The sequence below is a fragment of the Megalopta genalis genome, chromosome 11 (assembly GCF_051020955.1).
Source record: "Megalopta genalis isolate 19385.01 chromosome 11, iyMegGena1_principal, whole genome shotgun sequence".
NCBI lineage: Eukaryota > Metazoa > Arthropoda > Insecta > Hymenoptera > Halictidae > Megalopta > Megalopta genalis.
In genome coordinates, this window is record NC_135023.1 from 11,955,506 (window position 1) to 11,971,854 (window position 16,349).

At 42.0% G+C, this 16,349-nt stretch overlaps 3 protein-coding genes across 7 annotated transcripts; 1 reads left to right on the top strand and 2 right to left on the bottom strand.

The window, feature by feature from the left end:
- Nucleotides 1–1,729: 1,729 nt before the first annotated feature.
- On the top strand, nucleotides 1,730–7,722 carry byn (T-domain transcriptional activator brachyenteron). Of its 2 annotated transcripts, none has more exons than XM_033480186.2 (6): nucleotides 1,730–3,573; nucleotides 5,087–5,182; nucleotides 5,551–5,794; nucleotides 5,857–6,010; nucleotides 6,118–6,315; nucleotides 6,378–7,722. In XM_033480186.2, exons 1-6 carry the CDS (start codon nucleotides 3,272–3,274, stop codon nucleotides 7,199–7,201), a joined length of 1,818 nt encoding a protein of 605 aa, XP_033336077.2. In that variant the 5' UTR covers nucleotides 1,730–3,271; the 3' UTR covers nucleotides 7,202–7,722. The 2 variants fall into 2 exon arrangements, with proteins under 2 accessions (XP_033336077.2, XP_033336078.2); XM_033480187.2 differs by having other exon boundaries at nucleotides 6,426–7,722.
- A 206-nt stretch (nucleotides 7,723–7,928) lies between these two features.
- Nucleotides 7,929–10,433, bottom strand: park (E3 ubiquitin-protein ligase parkin). Of its 3 annotated transcripts, none has more exons than XM_033480188.2 (8): nucleotides 9,950–10,423; nucleotides 9,562–9,763; nucleotides 9,087–9,447; nucleotides 8,817–9,018; nucleotides 8,582–8,737; nucleotides 8,359–8,484; nucleotides 8,201–8,285; nucleotides 7,929–8,125 (listed from the first exon to the last, which is right to left on the bottom strand). In XM_033480188.2, the coding sequence occupies exons 1-8, from the start codon at nucleotides 10,205–10,207 to the stop codon at nucleotides 8,016–8,018; spliced, it is 1,500 nt and encodes a 499-aa protein (XP_033336079.2). In that variant the 5' UTR covers nucleotides 10,208–10,423; the 3' UTR covers nucleotides 7,929–8,015. The 3 variants fall into 3 exon arrangements, 2 of the variants coding, with proteins under 2 accessions (XP_033336079.2, XP_076381489.1); XM_076525374.1 differs by having other exon boundaries at nucleotides 9,562–9,827; nucleotides 9,950–10,079; XR_013034442.1 differs by lacking the exon at nucleotides 7,929–8,125 and having other exon boundaries at nucleotides 8,568–8,737; nucleotides 9,950–10,433.
- Nucleotides 10,434–10,590: 157 nt separating this feature from the next.
- LOC117226141 (uncharacterized) lies at nucleotides 10,591–15,684 on the bottom strand. Of its 2 annotated transcripts, none has more exons than XM_033480189.2 (7): nucleotides 15,468–15,684; nucleotides 14,644–15,374; nucleotides 13,755–14,538; nucleotides 12,680–13,092; nucleotides 11,837–12,586; nucleotides 11,490–11,729; nucleotides 10,591–11,411 (listed from the first exon to the last, which is right to left on the bottom strand). In XM_033480189.2, exons 5-7 carry the CDS (start codon nucleotides 12,420–12,422, stop codon nucleotides 10,984–10,986), a joined length of 1,254 nt encoding a protein of 417 aa, XP_033336080.2. In that variant the 5' UTR covers nucleotides 12,423–12,586; nucleotides 12,680–13,092; nucleotides 13,755–14,538; nucleotides 14,644–15,374; nucleotides 15,468–15,684; the 3' UTR covers nucleotides 10,591–10,983. The 2 variants fall into 2 exon arrangements, with proteins under 2 accessions (XP_033336080.2, XP_076381490.1); XM_076525375.1 differs by having other exon boundaries at nucleotides 14,644–15,383.
- Nucleotides 15,685–16,349: the final 665 nt, after the last annotated feature.

The window sequence follows — 16,349 nt, forward strand, 5'->3', positions numbered from 1 at the left end:
TTTATAAATCAACTTTAAAATAACAGGAATCGAGAACTGACTAAAATGAACACTCAGTTTTATAGATTGATTTCGAGGCACGCGAATTAGCCGAGGTAGTTATTCATTCTCGACTTGTCTAGAACGTTTATTCATGAATGAGAATGTTTGTTTGGAACTCTAAGCTATATGTTGAAAGGATAAAAGGTATAGAAAGCGGACTGTATCGCGGTAGACTGTATTTTAATCAGACCGAATATATTCTAAAAATTACACCGCTACAAAGAAAGGAAATGTACAATAGATTGATGAAACGATACCGAATTATGATAATGATGTGTTGAGATACGTGTCGCGAAGCACACAAGTGATAAGATCAAGCGATCAATCATAGCTACAGAGCTGTAGCGAAGAAAGTTGCAAGAGCAAAAGTATAACGCGAGACTAGACTGCAAGCGCAGATGAGAATTACAAGCGTAACGTGATTTGCAAGCGCAACAGTATAGAGACACTGGACTGCAAGCGCAGAGGAGAATTGCAAGCGTAACTAGACTAATGTAACTATAGCTGATAACTGCCGATAACTATCCGAGGTCGCGGTGTGAGAGCCTATTTATATTCTTGTGGGCCATCGGGTAGGAAAGGGAAATGACTGTGATTTTTGAATATTACAACGACTAAGCAACGCTGAACATTTGTTACAGTGGTCGAGGACATTGCCGTAACGAACAGCGCTGCATAGGAACCAATGGAAAGATAACAGATTTGATATTGAGATTATTGGAAGGATGGCCCAAGCGACAAGTACATCGACGATATAAGCAGGGGTGCCGTTTCGTTTATATAATTACGGGTCGTTTACCTTGACCGGCGCCGAGCTTGACCGGCGTCCAGCACGAACAGCTGAGCAAAACTGTGTACAAAACTACCGTCGCACGAGCATTTTTCTACACCGACCCAGGTGACACGAGCAAGACTCTAAAAGAGCGATTTGAATTTTAGACAACGTTACATCGAGAAGACGCGTCCACAGCGAAAGTTCTAGTGAAATCTTCTTTACGATTGTCGCTATCTTCACTTTCAATAGAGCAGCTTTCACCGGGGACGCGTATAAAATCGCAAGAAACACGAACAGTGTGCCGCGGTCATTGGAAGATCGTTCGCCACGAAAACATTGTGCCTTCTCGAACACAATAAATTCACCTGTAACCAGCAACGTTCCCTCCCCCGCAAAAAAAAAGAAAACAGATGCGACATTACAATATCCACCAGAACCGTGCTCAAATCTCGGTAAAATGAAAGAAATCACTTAATTACCGATCGTCCGGCAGCTTCGAAGCTCCGCAAAAGTCTCGGATCAGGCATCTTCGAGCTTCCTGAAGGCACACCGGCGGCGTCACCACAATCCTTCAAACTCCGTCGACGCCGGGAAAGTTTCGTGCCCGAGTATCACCACCGCATGTCTAGAAAACTGGCGGAGCCAGCGGACTCGCCGCGACTGATCCCGCTTGAACGATCAAGGGATCGACGAAAAGCGTCCGTAAAGGCCAGCAACTCGGAAAAGTAATTACACTAAGAAGACCAGTAAGCTGAAGATTGCGAGCCATCGGCGCCTCGAGCGAACAAACAGATCATAACGACGGGTGCTGCGCCTGCGATAGAGAGAGAGCCGATCGTCCGGTCCGATCGAGGATCTAGAAAGCTGGATCGTGGCAGCGCGAGCTCCGAGACCGAGAGTCGGCGTGGGCGGACTGGCGTGCCAGTAGATGTTGGTGGGACCGACCAACCGACGCGGGATCGTAAAATGGTACCGGGCAAGGATTGGCCGAGGAAAGGTCGGATAGGCGGCGACCGATGTCCTCGATCGTCGGAAGAGAAAAGGATCGAGCCTCGCCGAGGGAAATCGCCTCGACCAATCGCGGCGGGACCCGCCGGGAGACCGCGGCGGCTGCCGCCATGCTGCTCCGCGTGCCTTCCTAATTCGGACCTTTAATTAGCACCTGGCTGGACCGGCGGCGGGGGCAACCGGTGCAGACATCGATTGGACGGTGCCCGGCGGGTACCATCGCGGAACAGAGGCCGGATAGAGACGTCGAACAGAGACGACGCTATAGAGGCAGTCGGTCCGCGATCGGTCGGGCTCGTCTTCGCCGGCTAGTGTGAAATATCGCGCCCAAGTGTTACGAGCAGGACCACGCGGAGGACCCGGGACCGAAACAGTCTCCGGAAGGAATACGCCGCGCCGTCCTTCTTCCACCGATTTTCCCACGTTCGTTTTCTTTCTATCCGTGTTCGCCGTTTCTGCCGCGAACCGAACAATCGGCGAACTCGATCGGCGAACTCGATCGGCGGCCGATGAGGATCGCCCGGATCCTACGCAGCTAGGGTCGCCAGGATCGTCATCCTCCGGCGGACCGATCGCTGAGACCAGCGATCGATTCAGCTCCCGAGGGCGTTCTTTGTTGTTACGGGGATTTATTTGTAGCTGGATCAAGCCGTGGGCAGATCGGTCCATTCGAAGGATCTACGCGCGTTAATCAGGGTACTTGGTCCACCGTGAACGAGGATGAGCTAGCTCCATGAAGTGATTATTCGTGGATTCGATGGATCGTGCGGATCCTTCAACTGTTCTTTCTGCTTTCTGGATAATTCGGACCTGGTGAGACAGGTGTCCGGAGGTAAATTCGAGTACCTCTGGTGGAAGTGTCGGAGTATCCCGGTCTCTTCGAGGAGGAGTTGAATTTGTGAAGTTGTTGCGTCGTCGGGTGACCAGCATCGATGACAGGGGGTGTAGACTTCGCATTGGCAGACTTGATGAGCGATCTAAGGATGTGAGCAGAAGAAGAGCGACAACGTTTTTCATTCATGATACTTCGATCGACAGTGGGAAATCATAGAGAAAGTCAGAAAATCACAGAGATCTGAAGTTTGGACAGCTTCCTTTTCGAGACCGAAGATCAAGGATTCGCGTTGGTGAAGGATTTAGTTGTCGTGAGAGTTCTCCAAGTGGAAGAACAGATGCTAGACTATGGCAGAATAACAGAATAATTATAGTTATAACAGAATAACACACAAGATTGTAAGATCAGAAGAATAGAAGTTCTGAAGATCACAGCGGATCAGAAAAATCAGAAGATCAGAAGAATAGGAAAATAAAAAAATAAGAAGAGAAGAAAAGTAGAAGAATAGAAGAATAGAATAACAGAAGACTAAAAGATTCAGGAAACCAGTAGAAGTTAGGTATCGCCAGAGGCAGAAGATCGAGGTGAGCAGAGTCGGAGAATAAAAAAAGATGCAGCAGCCAGCAATAAACCCTGGATCCCCGACGCGATCGTCGTGTTGCGAACGAGAGCGGGACAGAGAGATCCACGATGATCGAGACAGGGAACGTGGCAGTGCTAGGAGTCGGTCGTCGCCGGAAGGTGATCACGAGGAACAGAACGACGAGAGGACTGTGGTTTCCGGGCAGAATCTCAGTGGCATGACGATCACCGGAAGCCAAGGACTGCCTCTTTCTTTGTCTCTCGAAGATCGGGATCTTTGGACCAAGTTCCAGTGCCTGACCAACGAGATGATCGTCACTAAGAACGGCAGGTGAGCGAGGAGGAACGATAATTGTTGACGAAGAAACCTCGATTCTTGAAGCGTAACTCGATGAGTAACTTGTTGCTTTCGTCGATTCTTCCTATCTTTAACGTTTCGCGATCGAAATCTGGCGAATTGGTCGATTGAATCAACAAGGAAAAACGCGTAAAATTACAGATTTGTTTAACAGTATTTACGGTCTACTCGGTCGCGAATATTCGCGCGACGACATGTCGAATAAAAATAAGAAAAGATCGTTTCGAGACGTAACTTTCCGTTAAAGACGAAGGAAAGTCCCGTGACGTCGTGTCGTCGCTTGTGCAGGTAACGCGTTAGCCTGGAATCATTAACTGCCGCGATTGACGCGGTGTCTTGGGTGCGTCGTAGACGTTTCTTCTTTCTTCGTGGTCGGAGAACGTGTTGAACGATCGCCGATGGCTCGGTAAGATCCGTAGCAAAGATGGCTCGCGCCGTCGCTGTCGCATCGCGCGTAAAAATGACTTAATTAGAGCGCCGGTGTGAACAAGGCAGAAGGTAAAAATAATAGTTCATATGTACCACTCGGCAGGAGAAAAACCGTACACGGAATGGAAAAAGATCATTGCGAAACGTTACGAGAATTTAGATGATTCACGCGAGCCTGCGTTCCGTGCACGTTTCGCCAGTCCTTCTTTACTTGCACCGTAGCCATCGCGAACTAGAACGTCTTTTCATAATTAATCGACTAACTTTTTCACGTCTTGGAAACATCTCTTACATGCCATTTTAAACTCCAAGCCGCATAGTTATTGCAATATTGCATAACAAAGTAAATATATCTCACGCTTTCCAATTTAGACAAGTTAAATAATACTATTTCACATCGACTTGCGGTTCATTTTACATGTGAATGGATTAAACTTACAGAGAATAGAATGTCGTCGGGCATTCCCTGATATTTTTCAAAATGCAACCGTTGCGGATGCCGGCGGAATGGTTCAGTTTCGACGTGTCCAATTCGCTATAAACGCGTAAAATCCGAAGTCGGCTAATAAACGTCTTCAGAAACCGGAAACTGATGAACCTGTCCAAGGGGAAATCGGTCGCGGACGCCGGTGGATCAAAAGACATCCGGTGCGCCGCGGTCGGCTAGTTTTACGATTCGTATATTATTAAAAACGATTACGGTTTGTCGAGCGGAGAAGCTCGCGCAGGTACCAGCTCGACGGGAGAATGTTTTACGCGGGTATCGCCGGGCATCGTAAAGTTTTATTGCAGGCGGCTCGATTCTTCTCGGCTGATCGAGCTGTTCCTCAGTGTTACTTTCATTAGTGTTTTATAAAATGTTGTTCCACTCGAGGCCGCAGCGCGCTTCGTTCCCTTTATCATTTTACAAAACGCAGTCCGCCGGGTAGCTGCTACCCCCGTGACCCAGGTGATTCCGATAAGGATAAGGGCGTGTAGACATTGGGAAACAGCAGCCGGTAAACCTTCAGAATATCTTTATCCCGATCCAGTAAAACCCTTTGTCTTCTGCTTCCAGACGGATGTTTCCGGTGGTCAAGGTGGTGGCACGGGGACTAGAACCGAAGGCGATGTACACGCTCCTTCTTGAGTTCGTCCAGGTGGATCCGCACAGGTAAATCCCATTCGAATACGAACGATGTTGCTTCTTCATTAGTCGGTCTAGCTAGAAATAGAAGAAACGACTGGGTCAAAGAAGGTTTGGAGTATTCGCCAAGATATAGAAACGTAATGAAAAATTTAACTAGGAGTCTCTTGACATTTGATGGAACCGTGATCGTTTGTTCGGAGGATTTGTAGAAATAGAGTATGCGTTGAGTTAAACCGGAGGGTCAAGGGTTGAAAAAATGGAGATTCTGCTGGGATCTAAAATTCAGAAGTTGCAGAAATATGTTACAGTTGTTTAAGCATTGAAGGGACAATTCTGTTAGGGCGAAAGACTGAAAATTAAAGGGATGAACATGGGGTGAACGATGTTCACAGATGGAAGTACGTGAACGGGGAATGGGTACCAGGCGGCAAAGCGGAAGTTGCACCGCCTAACCCGATCTACATCCACCCGGAGAGCCCGAATTTCGGATCCCACTGGATGAAAGAGGCGGTGTCGTTCGCCAAAGTGAAGTTAACTAACAAATCGAACGGGAGTGGGCAGATAATGCTGAACTCGTTGCACAAGTATGAGCCACGGGTTCACTTGGTCCGCGTGGATGCTGTGGAACAGAGAACGGTGATTACAATGGTCTCTTCTGTGCGTGTAGCAATTTTTACTAATAAATTTGATTGATCTAGGTGCTCACGTATCGTTATCCCGAGACGCAGTTCATAGCAGTGACAGCGTATCAGAACGAGGAGGTGACGAACTTGAAGATCAAGTACAATCCCTTCGCGAAGGCGTTCCTCGATGCCAAGGAACGTCCTGCTGATCCGCAAACTTATCCGCAATGTAAGTTCCACTGACTAGAGACCAGTTCCACTGAATAAGACAGATCAAGATTTATTGATGATTTATGAGTAATACGGTATCTGAAATTAGTTATTCAATTTGTACAGATACAGGGGCATGGTTTCTACCTCAACCGACCATGGGGTACGAGTACAACACCGCTTCGGCGATCGTAGCTGCACAAAACCAAGCGTCAGTGACCGTCAATAATCATCTCTCTAATGCCTGCACCGTGTCTACAGCCGGTCACAGAAACACTTGCAGATCTACGCCTTACTCTCTCAGACACAAATATATACAAGACGGTAAGATCCTGAAATGACAAAAATTGATGTAAGAACAATTAATTATTCAACCGTCGTTACAGAGCAACGCGCAGACCCATACAGTCCAGTACAACTTCTCCACTCCACAGCTTACGTGACAGCATCGGGATGGTCACCGCGTAGCCCGGAGTCTCTGCAAACTCTGAGTCCAGCATGTTTACCCCCAACTCAAGAATGGCCCACGTCCCCGTCGCCGTCGCCAACATCGTCCTCTCATGCGATATTCAGCAGAAGTGTCGTCGGTACATCCTCGCCGACTACAGCCACAGGATGCGCCCTGTATGTACCATCAAACCTGCCCTCTGTGCCCCAAGAGCACGGTCATTGCTCTGACACTTCTGCCTGGATACACCCCAGCTCCCTGTCTGAGCAACAGCAACAACAACAACAGCCTTATATAAACTTGAACCTGCATCTGCATCATCAAATGTCATCGTATGCGTCAGTTCCTCACAGCGGTCTCCATCACCCATTGCACCCGAATGGTGCCGACACAGTTCCTTCAGTGGACGACTATGTCCACGACTACCAAGCGTCTCCCGTTCAATCTACAACGCCCGACCGTCATCAACAACATCATCATCCTCAGATGTTGCATTTGCAACCGATCCAACAGACTGGGACAGTGTCTCCTGTCAGCGTGGAATATGATACTCCTCCGAAAGAACATCATATACCGGTCAGTTACGCAGATCAAAATGCAGATACGATGAACGATGTACAGCCGGATGAGAATCGAAGATACTTGACGACGGTAATTGATAGACATCATCGGCAGGAATCAGATATCGCTGCCAATGACCATCAGACTACCGCTTGGACACCGTTGACGCCACCACCGGCTCCGCAAACTACGGCGATTTGATTTAAGTATGTGATACAATTAGTTTTAATTATACTGCATCGTTGCTACTTCATTTCTACAGTTATTCTGATAGCTAGGTGATTAGAAGAAGAGAAAAGGACTAACGCTGAAGACGTGTCTCTACGTAGGTGCAATACGAGTATAGATATTAAAAGGTTCTTGATAAAAACTTTGAATACATTGAATCGAGAGTGCAGATTGCTTGTTAAATTTTAAAAAAAATTGCAAAGCTATTTTAGATGGAAACTATGAAATTTCTACTGCCTTTCCTACGAACCTCTCAATTACTGATAAGCTAAAGCATACGTATTAACGTTTATATCAGGATTAATCGAAAAGGTTGCAGATTGCATTCGGCAAACTGTTGACAAGTGTAATTTAAGTATTTCGCAATCGATAAATTGATAGCAATTCAATTTCGATTTCCAAGAAATCAATCCGTCCTAAGATCGTGTCTTAATACTTTTAAATGGTATGTATCGGATAATATAATCATTACAATAAAGTATACTGAACATGCATACATGGTGTCTTCCTCAGAGTTCACAGAAACGTGGTTGAAACGTAAACTATTTTGTGTCGTAGAACATATTAGATTATTTATTTATAAACAAAATAAAGATACATTAACGTTTAGTTCATAATAATTTACTACAGTTTATGTTCAACTATAAATTTGTAATAGTCGTATATATAACAATTAACTTTATATTAAGTAGTAACGAAATTTCTAAAAAGCAAAAGTATCCAAATTTTATTCTTTTTACATTTGTACAGTTTAAGAATATATAATTTTCTAAATATTGTTTGTACATTAACCAAACCAATGGTTACCCATGCAGTCTCTTGTCCATTCCGTTTGACACACCCAACACCAATGAAAACTGCAGCCAGCTCTTGTGCAAATCATATGCATGCATCCTCCTAAGAAATATATGCCATTAATCTTGAACTGTACATTAATATAATTACATCAATTTTACATGTTATTTTGAATACCATCTCTTTCAGTCGGAGTCCTACATTTCGGACACGGTTTTGTTGATATTTTTATAGTCTTCTTGCTAGCCTCGTCCCATTTTGCCTAGAGGAAATGATATAGAATAACTTTTCTAGGTCTACGACAAATGTAATCTGTATAATATCGTTTTAAGTACATCTTTAGCTCTTTGCGGGTCCACCAAATATCCGTCGGACTTCAGTTCTGCGTTGGAATATTCCGATGAATACGATTCACAGTCTCCTACGTGGTAGCCTTGTAAACATCTTCTGCAGAAAACATACTGCAAACAATATACAAAGTACAGTAATAACATTTATTGAACAGTACTATTAAAGACTTTTCCAACTTATGAAATATTTTTACATATGTATGCTTACTCCACAGCCACCGACACATTGAATTTTTCTGCATTGATCGCTACCATCATCTGGAGTCTCCGGTATAATTCCCATCCCACAATCTGGTCTCGGACATAGAAGACCACCAGCACGCAGAACATACTCTTCTGTGCTAAACCTCTGATACTGTTCATACTAAACAGTATGCAGGCATGTGATAAATATTCAACGAATTTTCTTTGAATTCTTGAGTCACCTCAAGCAATTGAGATACCTGTGCTGAAGTGAGAAGATGAAAATGATGCACTTCAGGTATAAGAGAATCGGGGCACCCCGCTGGACAAGGAAGTGTGTAATACCCTCTATTATCATCAAATTGAAACTGACGTTCTCGTAAACGAACCGAACAATATTCTTTGAAGCAATCCAAGCAAGTAACATGTCCTGCTTCACATGGAAAAACCAGTACTGTATCTCTGAAATAATGTAACTTTGTTTACAAATATGAGAACCTGATTCATGCTACAGAGAATACAGTAATTACTTAATATCTGTGCATGCTAAACAAGGTATCTTCCTCAAGTTTGGTTTAACAAGATACAATGGAACTGCTTCATCTTGTTCTCCAAGACTGGCATGTCTTGCACATTTGAAGTAAAAACGAGCATATAAAACTTGAGTATCAGTATCATCAGAAATTGTTGCAGGTGCAGGGCATAAATCATTCTCACAGTGAACTGTTATTCTCCTTGGCTGGAGTACATCTGGCCAGCATTCGGGATCTCTATCTACAGTAACAGCCCCACTATTACAGGTAGCACATCTTACTCTTAGTTTGCCTGTTGTAACCGCTTTACAGGGTGCTGAACAAAACACGAAGAAATGAGCACGAGTCTCTTGATGCTCTACAAACAGTACAATATAATATTAATTATTAAAAACTTCATAACAATTTACATTGATAAATGTACACATTAACCAATGTGTGTTTACCCTTTAAAAGGCTATAATTTTTCTACCTTCCTTGATCGAATTCTCGTGAAGGTCAGAATCATCCAAAGGCAGATCAGTAAGAGTTTCATTCAATGGTTTGCCACCACTGTCATTGAAATCAGAAGCCTCCAAAGATTCCTCGATGGTACTTGTGTCTCTGCTTCTATTAAATCTTTGGTGAGGTGCTCGAATAGCATGCAGAATGCTTTGTTGCCCTAAATCACATTCCTGCAATAGCATCATGTTACTTTATATTGTTACTACATAATGCTGTCAATTCCATGGCCTGGGACTGAAAGCAGTAGGGTGGGCAATTGTTATGACAATGAATAAAGGAGGTTAGGATACCTAACCTCAACTGGCCATGTAGAAGCATATTACCATCATTCCTGTAGTGAAAATACAAGCGTTTACCTCTATTATCGTCGAATTGTGCAACTCTTTTCCCGCAAAAATAATTTTGATGTCCTCGGGTGACGTGCCCATTTGAGAGGCCACTATTTCTTTCACATTTTTTATATCCCATTTCGGATCCAGATCGACAGCAAGCACATTGCCAGTATTCGTTTTCACGTATATGCTCAAAGAGTTAGATATTCTTCGTTTTCCAAACCAAATGATTTGCAACATCTTGAGAAACACGTTTCTTATGAAGTCCAAAAACAAACTCATATCGAAGACTGCAATCGTCGATTTCAATTCGCTCCCACTCTCAATGAGGAAACGTAAAAGACCGAACGATGACAGTGTTATCAATCAACATTTACATTTCATGGTAGAATTAATCGTTCGAATCAAATGTGCAATATATTCGTGAGTCTATTATACATACACATTGTTACAATGCAAGTGTTGACGATTTGTTATGCAATATGTCTAAGCCGAAACGCAGCAGTGTATCTTCAAACTTATTATTAGACTCTATCAGATAACATTTCAAATCTGGCGCGCTTCGTTCAAGCGTACAAACAGCGCTATTATACGTAGAGTGGCGAAACGCTCAAACTCCTAAAGAAAATGACCAACAGAATTCGAGTAGAATACTAAAAGTAGAATACAGAGGAGGATATGTGAAATGTATTTTAAAAACCTTCAATTATACAAAGCATAACAATATATGGTATATATAATTATTGTATATTCAATGATAATAATGATTATAACGATAACATAAATATTATAAATAACAGATATCATAACAACCGACCGAACAACGACTCGATGCAACCAAAAGAGTAAATTCTAACAAAAATCAGGTACACAGTATAATGGCGGACACGTTATTTTAATTAGGGAAGAATGAACATTCAAAATGAAATCTTGCAACCAAATCAAATTCCAATCAAAGTCCATTGTCGCGAGTACTGCAACATGATTGTTTTTATGATCCAACCGATTTTACGACTTCAACGTATCGTGACTATGCCAAAAAAAATTGTACAAGAGCATCATCTACGCTTGATTAACCATTTAGATCCTTTTCTTATGTATCTGATACCTGTTTCTATACACCTAATCACAGGTTGTCTTTTGGAACTTTTGGACATTCTTAAATCGTTGACATCCTCAACATTAACAATTTTTCGTTTTCTACTTGTAACATTTGTAGCTTCGTCATATTTCGAGCATGACGGATCAGTCATTTCTGAAGCCAAATGTTTCCGATCTCTGCATTTCCGTAAATACTGATTCAGGGTCATCCATGGAGCTCCAGCTTTAGTTCTTCCGAAATCTGAATCTGCATCTTTGGCTTCCGGAATCTGGGTCCATTTTTTGGTGAACTTGTTATAATGTCCACTTATCCTATAGCACGTATCCTTCGGTGTTTTTTCATTGCCAAACCGATATAGGTCACCGTGTTCTTCGGGAGCCTTATCTATTAGCAATCAGTTTTTTACATTCAAAAGAACTACAATTATATTAATTTCGTAGCATGACCCGGGCAATGACTTACCTGTACCATAATTATTCCTTTTCCTTTTCGGAAATGATGCCACATTTTGATCAGTAACTGGGGCGCAGTATTCGCGCATTTCTTCAGGGTGCGTCTGAACATAATCATCCCAGAGCATGTCAGCCACTGCTGTAGGCCATTTTACGTCATAATGCCACCGTCTACTCGTATCGACACTGATTTTTGGTTTCCGTCGATGTCTTACGCCTGGATAAGTCTTTAACGGCTTGTTGTGATGTCCTGAAATTGAACTACAATTATTAACAAGTTAGCAAATAAACCTCGGTCTGACGTGTGCGTCTAATCAACAGTCGTTGTCAGTTCCAGGTTGAAAACAATCTAATTACTCGTCAACAGAAGATCATCCTCTTCATCGCTGCTATAGACAAGAGGATGAACGCTCGGGAGGTCCTTCAAGTGCAACAATTCCACGCCATTCCCCAAGTCTGTCTTCACCGGACTCGCAGCATTCTCGTCGTACCGAGGAAGAGGTGAATCAAAATGAAAATTGTAGAAGCAATGAGCTTCGCGAACTCGTTCTAGGGTTGGAGACGGACGACTCTGAAGCAATAGGGGTGTCATCGGAGAAGACTTTCTAGGCTGTAGATTCTCATCATTTCTGAACTCCAAGATCGTCTCCCAACTGCTATCAGATGTTTCAGGCTCTTTGCGTTTCACATGTTCTTTTCTGCTTTTTCTTTTAGGTACCGCATGTTGTTCCTTCTTCTTCTTCTTCTTCTTCTTCTTCTGCTCCCCCTCAGCTTCATTATCTACCTGCTCTCTGAGCCGTCTTTTGGATCGTCTTCTGAGCCGTTCAACGGACGAAGAGGAATTCGAAGTGATCGACGAAATACTGATGCTAGGTACATCCGATATGAAAGTTTTGGGGGTGCTACAGCTTTTTCTGTTCTTGATCAGTCCCCTCCGCGCCATTTTTCAGGAAGGAGATGAAGTAATCCCGTCTTTGGAATATAACAACGTACGATCCCGCTTTCGGAGTTGCCGACGAGTCCAAGGCGCTTCTTATGAATTATACCAACGTGGAAGTAGTACGGAAGAATATCGGCAACTGACTGACAAGGTCTTCGAAATTCAACCTACAAATACCCGTACTATGTAAACGTTGTTTTGATGCGTTTGCATAAACCGAGGCAGTTCAAAAAGAAATAGTTAAGGTGTTGTTATGATACCTTCAATAACACAGTACGGAATTGGTCAAGCAAATTCCAGTAGACTCTTGTATAACGCGATAATGTATTACGCGTTGTAGAAATTTACGTTATATATATATATATATATATATATATATATATATATATATATATATATATATATATATATGTCGATATATAGGTTTGCTATCGCGTATTTTCTTCGTATGCATATAATATCGTAGTCACAATATTTTCGGCGCGTTATATGAGAGTCTACTGTACGTTGAATCATTTAGGGCGCCTCCTCTTCATGACACGCTCCTGGCGGAACTAGAGGAATCACACCCAAGGCCACGATTTTCAAAATATCCAACTCCGACTAGATTGGTTGTCAAATAAATTCAAAGAAGGTTAATCCATCGATGCTTCGTATCGATATCGTTCGATTCCTGTAAAGAATAAATACCTTGTTGAAAATAAACAACGTATTACACGGACGCACCTGGAAGTTAAACGTGATTGCATTCAAACGTTACATGCTAAAACGAAGTATCATCTGTGGCTTCAATTTAACCATGGTGCAATCACTCGGATAATTCAATCAACATGAACAAATTAAAAAAAACTATTATCCTTCAGAGTATATTAACAAGAACAAAGGAACTATTCAATTTACAAACCTGGGAAATTTATGGAAATAGAAATATTAAAAAAATTTGCCGATCACAAATAAACCTCTGTGTCTTACTGGGTAGATTTTGATTTTATTTCGCTAGTTTCGAACGATATTAATAAGGAAGTTAAATGATGACTTGTAGCTGTTTTTTGTGAAGAGTCGGGGCAGAGCTCTTTGTGCCCTAAAATATTAAATTCTTTTGAAATATTAATTGAACTATTTTTACCCAAGGATTCAAAAAACGCCTAAAATTTTAATACAACGCTATTTTTACCAAACCGGTCGAAAGATACAATTGAAAATGTAAATTATTTTCTTAGTTCAATCACCTTTCCCCAAATGACTTTTCAACGTTTTCTAGGGTATCTATAAAATTCATTTCGTAAAATTAGGTATATGTACAGATCGATAAAACTAATATGAACTAAATATTACCGGAGCGCTTTCATAAACCGCACTTCACTACACCCTTGGCCGACAAAGGCGTCCGCAGTGGTGGGAGGGACATTGCCGCAAACCAAAAATCAGTGTTGATAAGGGTGCAAGGTGGCTGATTGACGTAAAATGCTTTGTAGTATTCGCAGACATGCTCTGGAATGAATATCTTCGAACACACGCTGAAGAAATGCGCGAATACGTTGCTCCAGTTAGTGATCAGAATGTAACATCATTCTCAAAAAGGAAAAAGAATAATTATGGCACAGGCAAGTCTGGGACAAAATTAATGTAATTGAAGTTTTTTTAATGTAAAAGACTCATTGCTAATGGACAAGGCTCGCGAAGAACACGGAGACGTACATCGGTTCGACAGTGGAAAAGCACCGAAGACTACGTACTATACGATAGATGGACATTATAACAAGTCGACTAAAAAATGGACGCAGATTCCTACAGCCAAAGATGCAGATTCAGATTTCGGGAGAACTGAAACGGGAGCTCCGAAGATGACACTGAATCTATATCTACAGAAATATCTACGGCTCGGAAACATTTGGCTTCATAAATAGTTGGCCCGCGATGCTCGATATATGATGAAGTTACAAATATTATAAACAAAAAACGAAAAATTGTTAATGTTGCGAATGTCAACGATTTAAAAATAACCAATACCCGCAGCCAAAATTTAACAGACTTGTGACCAGGTCTGTGGGAACACTGATTTTTGGTTTCCGTTGATGTCTTACTCCTGGATAAGTCTTCAACGGCTTGTTGCGGTTGCCTGAAATTTAACTATAATTATCGACAAGTTAACAAATAAATCTCGGAATGACGTGCGTCTAATCAACAATCGGTGTCAGTTTCAGATTAAAAACGGTCTAATTACTCGTTAACAGAAGATCAGTCTCTTCATCACTGCTATTGACAAGAGGATGAACACTCGGGAGGTCGTTCAGGTGCAACGATTTCACGCAATCCCCCAAGTCTGTCTTCACTGGGCTCGCAGCATCTTCGCCACGCAGAGAAGCAAGTAAATCAAAATGAAAATCATAGTTGCAATCAGCTTGGCGAACCCGTTTCTGGGTTAGAGATGGGCGACTTTGGAACAATAGGAGTATGATCGGAGAAGACTTTCCAGGCTGTAGATTTTCCTTCTCATCATTTCTGGACTCAAATATCGTCTCCCAACTGCTATCAGATATTACAGACTCTTTGCGTTTCACATATTTTTTTTTACTTTTTCTTTTAGATGCCGTATGTTGCTTCTTAATCCTTCTCTTCTGCTTCACCTCAGCTCCATTATCTACCTGTCCTCTGTACCGTCTTCCGAGCCGCTCAACGGACAACGAAGTATTCGGAGTGATCGACGAAACACTGATCTTTGGTACCTCAAACACGAACTTCTTGGGGATGCTGCAGCTTTTTCTACGCTTGATCAGTCCCCTCCGCGCCATTTTCCAGGAAAGCCATGAAGTAATCTTATCTTTGGAATATAATAACGTACGATCCCGTTTCCAGGGTTGCTGAGGAGTTCAAGGCGCTTCTTATAAATTATTCCTACGTGGTAGATGTATGGAAGAATATCGACAACTGACTGTCAGGGCTTTGAAACTCAACCTACAAATACTGATATTATAAAAACATTGTCTTGAAGCCTTTGGATAAACCAAAACAATTCGAAAAGAAATAGTTTAGGTGTTGTTATGATACCTTCAATAACATAGCGCGGAATTGGACGGGCAAATTCCAGGAGACTTCTGTATAACGCGATAATATTATATTACCCGTTGAAGAGATTCACGTTATGTCGATGTATGTTTGCTTTCACGTATTTTCTTTGGATGCATATAATATCGTAGTCACAATATTTTCGGCGCGTTACATGAGAGTCTACTGTACGTTGAACCGCTTAGGGCGCCTCCTCTTCATGACACGTTCCTGACAGAACTAGAGGAATCACACCCAAGGCCACGATTTTCAAAATATCCGACTCCGACTAGGTGGTTGTCAAATAAATTCAAAAAAAGTTAATCCATCGGTGCTTCGTGTCGATATCGTTCGATACCTGCAAAGAATGAATACCTTGTTGAAAATAAACAAGATAGGGACGCACCTGGAAGTTAGAGATGATTGCGTTCAAACGTTACAACGAGCGTTAAAACGAAGTATCATCTATAGCTTCAATTTAGCCCTGTTGCAATCATTTAGATGATTCAATCAATATCGACAAATTAAAATAAAAATTTGTCATCGTTCTGAGTATATTAACAAGAACAAAGGAACTATTCAATTACCTTGTCGTCCTTTTTTCAATCATAATCATTATTCTGCGCAAAGGACGACGCAGTACGCTCAACCCGTGAAATTTATGGAAGTAAAAATATTAGAAAAATTTGTCGATCACATTAATCCACTGTCTTACTGGGTAGGTATTGATTTCCTTTTGCTAGTAAATTAGTTTCGATAGATACTAATGATTTAGATATTAATGAGGAAGTTAAATGATGACTTGTAGCTGTTTTTTAATAATTAAAAATATTAAATTCTATAACTATATATTTTAATATAAAATATTAAAATATTAAATATTTT

Excerpts from the sequence above, each read along its gene's own strand:
- byn (XM_033480186.2), top strand. The coding sequence starts at position 3,272 with ATGCAGCAGCCAGCAATAAACCCTGGATCCCCGACGCGATCGTCGTGT. Across the intron at positions 3,574-5,086 it reads ATCGTCACTAAGAACGGCAG|ACGGATGTTTCCGGTGGTCA; the intron begins GTGAGCGAGGAG and ends TTCTGCTTCCAG. Across the intron at positions 6,316-6,377 it reads ACACAAATATATACAAGACG|AGCAACGCGCAGACCCATAC; the intron begins GTAAGATCCTGA and ends CCGTCGTTACAG.
- park (XM_033480188.2), bottom strand. The coding sequence starts at position 10,207 with ATGAGTTTGTTTTTGGACTTCATAAGAAACGTGTTTCTCAAGATGTTG. Across the intron at positions 9,764-9,949 it reads ACAATTCGACGATAATAGAG|GAATGTGATTTAGGGCAACA; the intron begins GTAAACGCTTGT and ends ATGCTATTGCAG. Across the intron at positions 8,286-8,358 it reads ACCCGCAAAGAGCTAAAGAT|GCAAAATGGGACGAGGCTAG; the intron begins GTACTTAAAACG and ends CATTTCCTCTAG.
- LOC117226141 (XM_033480189.2), bottom strand. The coding sequence starts at position 12,422 with ATGGCGCGGAGGGGACTGATCAAGAACAGAAAAAGCTGTAGCACCCCC. Across the intron at positions 11,730-11,836 it reads GGATGATCTTCTGTTGACGA|GACATCACAACAAGCCGTTA; the intron begins GTAATTAGATTG and ends GTTCAATTTCAG. Across the intron at positions 11,412-11,489 it reads AAGGAATAATTATGGTACAG|ATAAGGCTCCCGAAGAACAC; the intron begins GTAAGTCATTGC and ends GATTGCTAATAG.